Here is a 13753-nt window from a genome sequence, read left to right as displayed (position 1 = left end):
CAGTTCTTTCTTGCAGGTGCCCTTTCGTTCTACTTCACTGGGATGCTCTATGCCCATCCAGAACTTCAGCATCAGCAGAAATGGGTACAAGCACCTCAACTCTCCCACCCAGTTCTCTGCTGTTCTAGTTCCTTTTTGCGATTGTTTGAGATGAACTTGTTTGTCAATAAAGACTCCAAGTCCATTTCAATCTTACTTCTCCTCCCCCTTTTGTTTTCTCCCTAAAGCCACTAAGAGCGCTGTTGAGATCTGAGGGATATGGACTCTGGAAGGGTTTGTTCGTTTTTGTTGGTACAGAAACATACTGTATGTATTTACACAGCTCATCTCAAGAACTGAAATCAACAACAATACTCTGTTCACCCCTCCACACATGCGGTTCTTTTTCTCCCCATTTCTCCTCCCTTCCTCTTCAATAACCTAGTCCTCCCCTCTCCCTGTTCCTCCCCTGTACCTGGCCTCCTGCTAGTCATCCCAGTCTTGTCTATTGGTGTGTAAACCATGTTTGTTAAAGAATTTCTTTTTTAAAGTGTATTGTCCTGTTACCACTTACCGTCCGCATTAAGATCTCCTATAGGTATACATCCGTATTCTCTTTCAGCCTCCACTGTTGCTTTTCTCCGTCCTCACTCAGCTTCGTCTGTGGCCCAGTATTCCACTTGTACAACTCATTGTCCTACTTCTCTTCCACCTCACCATTTAACAAACTCCAATACCCACCGTCTGTATAACGTACAAGAGCAGCTGAGCATTGCGTGGTGCTTTCCCACCACAATTCCCTCGATTCCACCACACTGATTAGTGAATTCATCTTAGTTATTTGAACGTCCAACGTCTCTGAATCTGGTTCTGTTGGCTGAGTTTGCATTTGTCAGTTCTATAGTTACCCACAACTAACCCAAAGACTTCTAATTTCTCCAGTGGTGGCTCGGCGCAGTCTTGTACAGGGTCTGGAGTCCTGGAGAATTTCTCCTCGTATTTCTGCTCTATCTTCGTCTGTCAGCAAGCTCTGCACACGTGCGTCACAGTGAATGTTTAGTATCTTACTATCTGTGCTCTTGATCAGCCCCAGAAGTAGACCACTGCTGCTTGTTACTCAGGGCAGGGTGTGGGACTCGGTGTTCCTGTTCTAGAAGTAGACTAGCAGACTGTGGCGGCTTGTTAGCCTGGTGTGTGCAGGGTATGGGACTCGGTGTTCTTAGTCTGGTCTCTGTTTGAACACATCCTGGGTTGCCGTAAGTCAGAATTGACTCAACAGCAGTGGGTACTACATTTCAGAGAGGAGACTTCCTCCTCCGTCAGTGGCAAATAACGTCCACTTGTGCTTATTGCAACTAGAGCTGGCGTGGATTTCCTGCCCATTTCCCTGTGGAAGCCAAATTTGGCTTTGGATTAGAACAAGGACTTCAATTTGAACTGATTTCCCATTACTAGTATCTCGTGTCACTAAACAAAATGCTAAACATATAGTAAATGTGCAAGAAATGTTTAAGGAATGAATTCATAGATGAAATAGGACTAAGATAATCTTGGTATATGAATAGGGAACTGGGGAGAAATTATTTCATATGGAAATGGAATAATTTTGCTTTTAGAAGCATTTAACTTTAGTTGACATCCAGTGCTCTCAGATGAATATGTACGAGACTCTTATTTTGGCAAGATGCCTGTTACTCTGGGTTGACTAGAGAAAGAAGTTCATAGGCACTCATATGTGTGTAAGAGTGAACTTTATCTCAAAGGGCAATTAAGAAAACATCCCAGCCCAGTCCAGGTCAAGTCCTTAAGTCCAATATAAATTATTCTTCAGACTCATGCAGCACAAAAAATGGTGCCGAATGCAGGAAGAAAGATCAGAGGCCAGCGGGTGGAAAGTCTTATGGATCCAGTGATGGTGGAAGCATCTCAGCACTGATGTAGTCTCCACATGGCTCCTCCAGCCCCAGGCCTCTGGCTGCAACAGCGGAGCACATCTGGTTTGTCAGCAGGAAGACAAAGCAAAGAGACTATCTGCCTCCAGCTAGCTATTATCTCCTTTGCACCTCCAAATGAGGTTATCAAGCTGTGACCCGATTGACAGGCTAGACCCCACCCTTCGCAAGTTGACAGGAGATTATGTAACCGCCACAATGCCCATGCACATTGTAGACTCATCACCCTGAATTTGTTGCTTGGAAACATAGGATTTCTGAGGAGGAGGGAAATAGATAGATAGATAGATAGATAGATAGATAGATAGATAGATAGATAGATAGATAGATAGATAGAGAGATAGAGAGATAGATAGAGAGATAAAAGCTTTATGTGAGAGTTCATAGGCAAGCACTTCCGATCACAAACAAGTTCGAGTGGTTTGAATTGCCATGCGGGCACTTTGGTGGTGCAGCAGCAGGTGAGTGCTTAGCTGCTAACTGGGATGTCCGCAGTTCAACCCACCAGCCACTCAAAAGAAGTCCAGTGTGGCCGTCAGCTTTCCGGAGATCAGAGCCTTGGAAACCCACTGGCTGCTCTGCTCTGTCCCACAGGTTCCCTGTGAGTCCATGTGAATGGGGTTTGCGTTTTAGTCGCCACAGAATGTTTAGACAGACAGGAAAATAAATAGAAGCATTATATATTTGCAAATATAGAGCTGTGGGACATGTGGCTTCATTTCTGATTCCTCGGAACAATGATGATTACTCAAAAGTATTTAGATAATGAATGACTCTATAATGATACCCACATTACTTATTGTGAAGAAATTAAGATCTTTCCTAATGGAAAATGGAATGCATCCTAATCATAGAAGTCTGTGAAAATCAAAGGGAGCTAAGTGCTTCTTTCATATAAAAGTAGGCTATTTGCTTTATTAATATGTTGTGTCTTTTGTCTATAATTGGAGAGTGATTGGGTTTCTCTATTACTGAACTATCACTGTGAGATGAATTACTAACAGTTTCATCTCTAAGTCTATTTCCTCGCCGATTATATTAACTGCTGAAAAATAAGACACCATTACCTTCTTAGAAAGAAATGCTTATCACTTCAAAGCAGAGAATTTATCCTAAAGTAGGCGATATACATTATTTAATATGGAAAGATATTTTATAGCTATAGTAATTGAATAACCGCGGTGAATTAAATACATACTAATCAAAACCTTTAATAAGTCTGCCGTGAAGTTGTGGTCCTTGTTTAATAACTGTAAAAAACAAACAGAGCAGGAAGTCTATTTTGATGCCCCAGAGGATGTGGTCTCCCAGATTTGATCTTTACTTCCAGGCAATCTTATGGATTAACAGCTACCACCCTTCAACTGGGCTCTCTTCTTTCTCCTCTGCATTAAAAATAAAAAACCTGTGGCATATGAGTGTGTCGATATAGAGATAATAGATCAGACAACAAGCCATTCACCGCACAGACTCCAACTGAAATTTTAGAAGTTAGAAATCTCTGTATTTCTGAGCATTTCTGTCAAGAAAGCAAGCTTGGTATGTGCAGTCCTCAGATTCTTCCCTGAAGGTGAGGGGCTTGCTGGTGATGAATGCGGTGGTCTGTAGCAAAGACACAAAGTGTGAAGAAGGAAAATAAATCTGCTGGAACCCGCCATAGCAGCAGTAATCACACACACACACACCCCACCCCCACACCCCACCACCCCCTAGGTGTCTACACAGTGTGCTTTCAGGGACTTTTCAAGACCATCATTTGCTTATGGCAACTTCACGGAAGTGTTTGTGTTCTACTCTGAGTAGGAATGTTTATTCATTCTGAAAGGAAAGAAACTCTTAGGCAGCCAGTGTTAATAAAGGAAGGAAAGAGTGAAGGCATTATTGCCCTTGGTCTTGCTTTATGCAGCTTGTGTTAAAGGACTGGAAATGAACATAAAATCAAGCTTAGCCTACCCTACCCTTAGTTGAGAAAATAACATCTTTAGAGCTGCTACTGGAAGAATATTCTCTAGGAAGGGAATGGATCAGAAAAGTAAGATTTAAAAATATGTATTTTATTGGGGGCTCATACAACTCTTATCACAATCCATACATACATCCATGTGTCACGCACATTTGTGCCTTCATTACCATCATCATTCTCAAAACATTTGCTTTGTACCTGAGCCCTTGGTATCAGCTCCTCATATCCCCCCCCATGAACCCTTGATAATTTATAAATTATTATTATTTTGTCATGTCTTACACTGTCCATGATGTCTCCCTTCACCCACTATTCTGTTGTTTGTCCCCCACGCCAGGGATTATATGTCGATCCTTGAAATTAGTTCCCCCTTTTTACCTCATCTTCCTTCCCTCTACCACTGGTCCTGAAGGGATCATCTGTCCTGGATTCCCTGTGTTTCCAGTTCCTATCTGTACCAGTGTACGTGTCTGGTCTAGCCGGATTTGTAAGGTAGAATTGGGATCATGATAGTGGGAGGGGAAGAAAGCATTAAAGAACTACAGAAAAATTGTGTGTTTCCTCATTGCTACACTGCACCCTGATTGCCTCATCTCCTCCCGGCGACCCTTCTGTAAGGGGATGTCCAGTTGCCTACAGATGGGCTTTGGGTCCCCACTCCACACACCACCTCATTCACAATAATATGCTTTTTTTGTTCCTTGATGCCTGATACCTAATCCCATCAACACCTCATGATCACACAGGCTGGAGTGCTTCTTCCATGTGGGCTTTGTTGGTTCTCAGCTAGATGGCCACTTGTTTATCTTCAAGCCTTTAAGATCCCAGATACTATATCTTTTGATAGCCTGGCACCATCAGGTTTCTTCAGTGGTGCTTATGCACCCGCTTTGTCTTCCATGATCGTGTCAGGAAGGCGAGCATCATGGAATGCCAGTTTAATAATTCTTGCATTGAGGGAGTACTTGAGTGGAGGCCAAATGTCTATCTGCTATCTTAATATTAAACCTATAAAAATATATGCACACAGATCTATTTCCCCATCATCATATACAAATATATATATATATATATATATATATCACATGCCTTTATTTAGCCCTCTATAAATGCCCTTTGCCTCCTAGTTCTTTTCTCTTTTTCCTTTTAATGTCCTCTTGTCCCGCTCTCATGCTCAGCCTTCATTTGGGTTCACTAATTTCTCTTGGTTACATTGCCCCGATCAAGCCCTACAAATCGTCATACACTCTCCTCGCCACTGATTTTGGATCACTTGTTTCCTTGTCCCTGGGTTTCCTTTCCCCCACCTCCCCCTCTCCCATTGCTCCTCCGGAACTGAGGGTCCCATTGTTTTCTCATCCAGATTGTTTATCCAACCTATCTTATCTAGATAGACCTGTGGAGATAATAATATGCACAAAACAAGAGAGCGAAACAAAGGAACAAAAGAAAACAAAACTGCAACAACAAAAAAAGAAAAGCCTATAAATAGTTCATGGTCTGTTTGTTTACCTTTGTAAATAGTTCACGGTCGGTTTGTTTACCTTTAGGAGTGTTGTCCGGTGGAGTCTCATGGGGTGCCAAGCCCTGGCCCCAAAGTCTATTTTTGGTATTCCTTCTGACTTCCTTGCTCTGCTACTTTTGCTGTTCTGCTGCACACGCTCAGTGTTTTGCCTCAGTGTGGTGGAGTCAGATCAGGCACAATTCCCACACTGTGTCTCCAGTGTTGTCCCACGTAGGGCTATGGGTCAGTGAGGGATGTCGTGTCTTATAGTGGGGCCAGCCATATGATCTTCTCTGTCCATTGGCTGCTCTGAGCAGCGATATTGTCCTTAAGACTTGGTATGCCAGGATGTGCTCCACTGTCTCTTTCTCTCCCTTCATCCACTCCCATGTGCTCTGATCAGACATACCCACCTCCCTGGGCTGCAGCCTCAGTGTTGTCCTCTGAAATGAATTCTCCTGGTGGGAGTGACAGCTGTCCACGTAGTTAAGATTGGGACTGGCCCCTCAGACCTGTCTGCTGGTTCCCTGCTTCATGCCGGCATGTTGCATTCACATCTTGGAGCACCGGGTTGAAGTTTGGTCCCTCTTTCCCTGTGGAGATATAAACAGTACCCTCCCCTTCGGTGGGTTAGTGCCCTGTGCCCCTGCTACACATTTCTTTGTTCCCCTCCTTTTTAGGTGGCTACTATATGTATCCCTGGCTTTGGTCTGGCCCCTGACATACTACCTGGACCTCACCCCAGGAATGTTTGTATACAGTAGCATTTTCCCTATGCCCCTTTTGCATTTTTTATTTTAGGCTTACCACAGCAGACTCATGTTGTACTTGTCCTTTTGTGCTTGGCTTACTTCGCTTAGCATAATTTCCTCCAGTTCTTCACATGTGGCGATGTGCTTCATACGTTCATCACTGCCTTTTAGTTATGCATAGTACTCCATTGTATGTATGTACCACAGTTTTTTAATCCATTCATCTGTTGATGGATATTTGGGTTGTTTCCAACTCCTTGCGATTGTGAACTGTGCTGCAATGGACATTGGAACACAGATGCCTGGTCATGGTTTGTTTCTTGCTTCTTCTAGTTATATGCCCAGTCATACCTGGGTCATATATGGTATCTCAATCTCCATCTGTTGTAGATATCGCCAGATCGATTTCCATAGTGGCTGTACATACCTCAGATCCACCAGCAGTGGATGAGAGTTCTTATCTCACCATAACTTGTTGCTTTCTGATTTTTTGCATTGGGCTATCTTTGAGGGTGTTAGGTGGTATCTCATTGTTGTTTTAATTTGCATTTCTCTTATGACTAATTATCGGGAACATTTTCTCATATGTTTATTGGCCATTCGGATTTCTGCCCTTGTGAAACTTCTGTTCAAGTCCTTTGCCCACCTCCACAGTGGGCAATTAGTGTTTTTCTTTTTGGAAGCTAGCCGAGTATTGTAGATTTTAGTAATGAGGCCTTTGTCTGGTGTGTCATTGGTAAAGATGTTTTCCCAGTCCTTGGGATTTCTTATTACTCTCTTGGTGAATTTTTTGGATGTACACAGGTGTTTTATCTTCAGTATATACCATTTGTCAATTTGTGACTCAACTGTATTTGTGTCCTTCACTATTTCTGACAGCCTATGTATTCCCTGCACCAAAATTCTCAGATTGGTCCCAAGTCCTCATTGATAGCCATAATAGTTTGGGGTTTTACCTCGAGGTCTGTGATCCACCTTGAGTTTATCCTTGTGCATGGAGTGAGATAAGGGTCTTGCTGCATTTTTCTGCACGTAGATATCCATTTTTTTCCCCTGCACCATTTCTTGAAAAGGGCATCTGCTTCCTCTTGGATATTTTTTGGGCCCTTGTCAAAAATTACTTGTCTGTATACTAATGATGTTATTTCTAGGTTTTCGGTTCTTTTCCATTGGTCTGAGTATCTGTCATTATACCATTACGATGCGGTTTTGACCACTGTTGCTGTATAATAGGTGCTAAAGTCAGGTAAAGTAAGCCCTCCTGCAGTGTCCTTCTTCTTGAGGAGTTCTCTGCTAATTCTGGGCTTCTTCCCTCTCCATATGAAGTTGGTGATCAGTTTTTCCATTTCTTTTAAGGAAGATGGGGGTAATTGTATCAGGATTACATTAAATTTATATAGTACCTTGGGCATAACTGACATCTTTACTTTATTGAGTCTTCTAATCCGCGAGCATGGGATATTATTCGATATACTCTGAGGTCACTCTTGGTTTCTTGTAATAGTATTTTGTAGTTTTCCTCATATAAATCTTTTGTTCTTTTAGTCAGGTTTATCCGAAGATATTTCAATTTGTGCTTGGCTATTGTGAAGGGTACCGCCTTTTTGATCTCCTCTTCTGTGGTCTTATCTGATGTGTATAGCAATCTGATAGACTTCTGTTTGTTGTTCTTGTATCCTGCCACTCTGCCAAACTCCTCTTGTGGAACTTTTGGGATTTTCCATATATAAAATCATATCATCTACAAATAACGAATAACGATAGTTTCACCTCTTCCTTCCCCAGAAAAATACCTCTGATGTCTTTTCTTTGCCTTGTGCTGTTAGTTAAAACCTCCAGTACAATATTAAATAAGAGTGGGGATAAGAGGCATCCTTGTCTGGTCCCCTTTTTCAGTGGGATTGTGTTTGTCTTTTCTCCATTGACTACCACATTGGCTGTTGGTTTTTCATATATAGCTTGTATTCTCTTGAGGAATTGTTCCTATCTTCTTGAGTGTCTTAAACAGGAATTGGTGTTGGATGTTGTTGAGTACTTTTTCTGCATCTATTGATATTATCGTGTGGTTCTTATAGTTTTTTCAGGTCAATCTGGTGAATTATACTAATGGTCTTTTGTATGTTGAACCATCTCTACATCCCTGGTATGAATCCCACTTGGTCATTGTGAGTTGTTTGTTTTATATACTTTTGTATTCTATTGGCCAATATTTTGTTAAGGATTTTTGCATCAATGTTCATTAGGGATATTGGTCTGTAGTTCTCAATTCTTGTGGGATCCGTGCCCATTTGGGTATCAGAGTTATACTAGCTTCATAGAAGGAGTTCGGGGTTTTGCCATCTTTTTCTATGTTCTGGAAGAGTTTGTGTAGGATTGGTGTTAGTTCTTCCCTAAATGCTTGGTAGAATTCTCCTTTGAAGCCATCTGATCCAGGGGATTTTTTTGTTGGTAATCCCTTGATAATCTTGTCTATTTCTTCTATCGATATGGGTCTGTTGAGATTCTTGACATCCTTTGGGGATAGTCTAGGGAGGAATTGTTTTTCCAAGAATTTGCCCATGTCTTTCAACTTGTTGAATTCATTGGAGTACAGTCCTTCGTAGTACTGTGTAATTATCCTTTTGATTTCATTAGGATCTGTTGTAATGTCCCCTCTTCCATCCCTCATCCTTGCTATTGAAATCTGTTCCCGCCTTTCTTTGGTTAGGTTTGCCAGCGGTCTGCCGATTCTGTTTATCCTTTCAAAGAACCAACTTTTAGCAGCATTAATTTTTTCCATAGTTTTCTTATTTTCCCTCTCCTGAATCTCAGCCCTGATGTTTATTATTTCTGTTCTTTTGCCATTAGTAGGGTTGTCCTGCTGACTCTGCTCTAGTTTTTGGAAACTTTGTGCCAGCATGTCCATCATGAGTCTCTCTTCCTTTCTCAGGTGTGCATGTATTGCTATGAAACGTCCTCTGATGACTGCCATTGCTGTGTTCCATAAGTTTTGGTATGTCACGTTCTCATTCTTGTTGGTTTCTCGAAATTTCCTAATTTCATTTCTGATCTGGGCCACTGCATACTACTTTTGCAATAGAGAATTATTCATCCTCCAATTGTTTGCTGTTGTTTTCTTCATCTTCCTTTTGTTGTCTTCCAGCCTATGGCACAGTGGTCAGAGAGAGAGGTCTGTATGACATCAATGTGCTTAAATTTATGTAGATTTGCCTTATGCCCCAGCAAGTGGTCTATGAATATGTGCCATGTAGGCTTGAAAAGAATATGAATATATTTTTAATTTGGATGAAAATCTCTGTAAATTTCAGGTCAAATTATCTAATTGTAGTGTTAAGATCTCTAGCCTCCTTGTTGAGTTTCTTTCCCTGTGATTTATCTTTCTCAGAGAGCTGTACATTGAAATCACCTACAATAATTGTTGAGACTGTGATTTCTTTTTTCATCTTTTGGAGGTTTGGTTGATGAATTCAGCGGGTCTCTCGTTCAGGAAATATACGTTTAAAATGCTTAGTGGTACTTTGTCTACCATTTCCTTGAGCATTATATAGTTTCCCTCAGTATCTCTTTTTATGGTTTGTACTTTGAGGTCAATTTTATTCAAGATTAGGATTACAACCCCTGGTTTTTTGAATTGCTTTTTCTTGGTATGTTTTACTCCAGTCTTTGATTCTCAGACTATTTTTTGTCTGTAGTCTTGAGGTGTGTCTCCAGTAGGCAGCATATTGATGGGTTGTGTTGTCTAAGCCAGTCTGCTAACCTCAGTGTTTTGATTCCTGAGTTCAGTCCATTGGCATTCAGGGTTATTATCTCCATCTGAGGACTCTGTAATGTTATCTTATACCTTTGAGTTGGGTGTTTTCCCACTTCCCTTTCTTATCAGTGTGTTGTGCATACGTGTGTGTATGTGTATGTTTCATTATTGACTTCTTTCCATCCTTAAGCCAATGCTATCTTGGGTGCTGTTTTTGTTGTCCTCTGGGTAGGATTGTTCTATGTGGCAGTCTCTTATTTATGTGTGGTGAGTGCTGTTCTTCTGCCTATAATGGATCAGCAAGGATATTTTGTAGGGTTAAGTTACTTCTAACATATTCTTTGAGTTTTTCCTTGTCTGGGAAGACTCTTAATTCTACATCTATCTTGATAGGTAATTTGGCTGGGTAAAGTATTCTTGAGTTTGCGTTGTTCTCCTTCAATTTTTGGAATATGTTACTCCACTCTCTCCTCTTCTTTGTAGTTTCTGCTGATAGATCTGAGCATATTCTTATTTTGGAGCCTTAAATGTGATTGTTTGTTTCTCCCTAGCTGCTCTCATGATTTTCTCCTTTTCCTCAAAGTTGGATATTTTAACTATTATGCGCCTAGGTGACTTTTTGGGATTCAGTCTAGCTGGTGTTCTTTCAACTTCCCGAATGGTTGCCTGGTTTTCATTCATTAAGCTGGGGTATTTTCCTCCAAGAATTCTCTCATTATTGTTGTTGATGATTTCTTTGTTGTATCTTCCTCCGGTAAGCTAATTATTCTGATGTTGTCCCTATTCAAAGCACCAGATATAGCTCTTAAGTTTCTTCAGCTTCTCTGATGATATTATTTGATTTTTTGTTCATGTTTGTTATAGTCTGCTTGACTGTCCTCTAGGTCACTGATGCAGTTCTCTGCCTCTTCCAGTCGATTTGTGAAGTTCATGAGTCTGCACTGGTTTTTGTTATCTTGTCCCTATGCTCTTGTATTTCCCTTTGGTGTGTGGACTTTATCTCCTCTATCATTTCATCATTTTTCTGTATTGTTTCCCTTGACTACAAGCAGCGTTGTGAAGATGTCTTTCTGTGGCAGATCAATGTCTGCTTCTTCTATGCACGTTGTTAGGTTCAGGATATCTTCTGCCATTGCCTTTTATTTCTCCTGTTTTTTCGTTGAGGTCGTTGGTACTGATTGCTGTTGCATTACATTGTTTTAAAGGAGCCAGATGCCATTTTCCAGAGAGTCAAAGCACACTGGCTCTCCCTGGGGGACTCGTAGGAATTCTTTGAACTGCCTGCAGCTAATTTTGCTATGGGATTGGCCTACCACTTTACCCTCATGTCACTTCACTCTTTCCCTTGTCAGTCAGTATTCTGTTATTTGGAACGCAAGTTGGATGGTCCTCTCAGGGATACTGGTTGGGTTGTTGTGGACCCACGAGGATGGTGCTATCCTGGGTGATCTCACAAGAAGCCTCACGTGAAGTGTGGCCCACAGCAGTTTGGTGCACTGCAGAGTGTGTGTATGTGTGCCCACTGCAACGGGAATGTAACAGAAGGCTGGAGGATTTCCTGCTCTGGTGTAGAGCACCATGAATGGTGGGCAGAATTTCCCTGGTGAGGTAGATCATTGCAGAGGTTGGGCAGAGGTTCCCGCAGCAGCGTGGAATGTTGCCGAGTATTTGCCGAGCTGTCTTAGGCAGTGTGTGGCACTACAGCAGGTGGGAGGAAATTCATCATTTGTGTGGGAACACAGAGGACAGATAGGAGCAACACAGCCATGCAGGCAGGATCTCCCCCGAAAAGTTGAGTGGGATTTCCCCAGCCAAGTGTTAAGCACTGCAGGGGGGTCGGGGGGCAGGTGGAATTTCCCTGGGAAGAAGTTGGGCAGGATATCCCCTGGTGGAGGGTGGGTGGGCTTTCCCCAGGGTGGGTGGGCTTTCCCCAGCTTCGGGTTATGCTGCAGAGGGTGGAGTTCCCTCAGCTGGGTGGAGGGCAGACATAACTGCCCTAGTCTAAGGGGAGTGGTCTGGAGGTTGACGTGAGAGAAAAGGTAAGGGGAAAAAAAGCAAGCCCACTGAGACTATGAGGGGATAGAGAGGAGAGAGGGAAACCAAACTAACAATATAGCGAGCCCCGATCCCTGACCATGGTGCTAGAGGGGTTTAATCCTGCCTCAAGGTGACTGTAAGCTGTGGTGGTGTTGAGATAAAGCCCCTGCGCCATCTCCAAATGACCTTGGCTCTGGCTGAGATGGTTGTGGGACTAAGGTTAAACTCTAGCCAGCCTCCACTGTGTAAGCCAAAATCCCCCAGCTCCTCAAAACCTAGTGGATTTGTGCCTACTTATCTTTATGTTGCGCCTTCTCCAGTAGTGTGGAATTTGCCTCTTACCAACTCTCCTGTGCTGCTTTCTGCAGAGTCCCTGTTGTATGTGTTACTTACTCACCATCCCCCGGCTCCCCCAAAAAGTAAGATTTTATTCATTTGGAAAAACTCCTTTGTTTTTTCTATGCCTCTTGATGAGATGTAGGGGAAGGAAAGTCAATGCTTTGTCTTTATAGTTCAGTTACCTTCTAGAGACCCAGGCTACCTGCTTTCCAGAGACGTTTTCTCTTATGTGTTAATGTATTTGCCACGCATCAAAGAAGCTATGATACGACAGGAACAATTAAAATCTTTAGTAGCAATCTTTTATCTGCCAACCTTGATCTTGTTGTCCGACTTGTGACCCATTCTGACTCAGAAATTTTAACTCTATGACGCAGATTACAACCACCTGGTAGGGTTGACAAGGCTGTATATCTTTAATGGACGCAAACTGCCACATCCTTCTTCCTGGATTGGCTGGTGTGTTCAACCACTGACCTTTCAGATAGCCACTGTGCCGCCATGGCTCCTAGAAACAGAGGTGAGGGGTAAGCTTTGGTATCCCAGAGGGCTACCACCCATAATAGAAAGACAACTGAATGTGGCTCCCTCCACATGAGTGCTAGCCTCTTAGTATGATGAGAACAAAAATGTACTCATTTACAGAAATATGGCCTATTAAGTGCTTGGTTACCTCATTCTGCATCTCTATAGATAGAGGCAACTAACTATACTCAATCCTATTATAGAAATGGAATCTAAGTTTAGCCCATTGTTTGGCTATTTGTGTTTAGTGCACCAAATTCCTAATTAACCCAGGAAAATACCACAATCCATTGTAAATCACTTTGCTAGACTTTCAAACTCTTAAGGCATTTTGTGTCGTCCAAAAGTTACTTTTAAACCCTGCTGATCTGGCACTCGTGCATCAATTCCCTGCAGAACTGAGTGAAATAATGTAAAGGGAGCCAATTAAAGAAACGTTAAACCAGAATAGAAAAGCAGGGGCCATCTTGTCCATCCTTCTGCCTCCAGGCAAAAACCAGCCGCTCTTCCCAGAATCCTTGCTTAAATCCTGCTGACAAAAATGCTCACCCCATGTAAATGTCAAGTCATAATCCTGTTATTGCAACTAAAGCAGATTGGTAACTGTGTAAGACTTATTTGTTATGTTCCAAAGATGCTGAGTGGGAAAGCTTGCCCTGAATTGTCTTGATTCCCCTTTCTAGAAAATCGTTCCATACAAGAAGCGCACTAAAATAATTATGACGCTATAGAAGGTTTGTGTCCAGGAAATAAAGTTATCTTCGCCATCTTATTAAGTGTATTTTTGGTTTCCTTTCACTTAGGTCTACCTTACGGGTGGGAGGAAGCTTACACAGCAGATGGAATCAAGTACTTCATCAAGTAAGTACAAGCATCCCAACCAAGTAAGCAGTTTTCTTCACATCTGGAGAGAACCTGGAAATTGCAGAATAATCAGCAAATCCAAGAAAC

At 42.1% G+C, this 13753-nt stretch overlaps 1 protein-coding gene across 7 annotated transcripts in view; it reads left to right on the top strand.

Moving 5' to 3' along the window:
• The window catches only part of STXBP4 (syntaxin binding protein 4), a 178566-nt gene that overhangs the window by 134685 nt on the left and 30128 nt on the right, over nt 1-13753 (top strand). For 6 of the 7 annotated variants that reach the window (XM_075561576.1, XM_075561570.1, XM_075561575.1 and 3 more), the window contains one exon: nt 13606-13663. The exons of the other annotated variant lie outside the window; for it this stretch is intronic. In XM_075561576.1, the coding sequence (XP_075417691.1) occupies nt 13606-13663 (58 nt within the window). The remainder of the gene's footprint in view (nt 1-13605; nt 13664-13753) is intronic. 7 annotated transcript variants of the gene reach the window in all.

Source organism: Tenrec ecaudatus, chromosome 10 (assembly GCF_050624435.1).
Source record: "Tenrec ecaudatus isolate mTenEca1 chromosome 10, mTenEca1.hap1, whole genome shotgun sequence".
NCBI lineage: Eukaryota > Metazoa > Chordata > Mammalia > Afrosoricida > Tenrecidae > Tenrec > Tenrec ecaudatus.
Note: the sequence above shows the minus strand (reverse complement) of the source record. Positions and strands in the feature narration are given on the sequence as shown.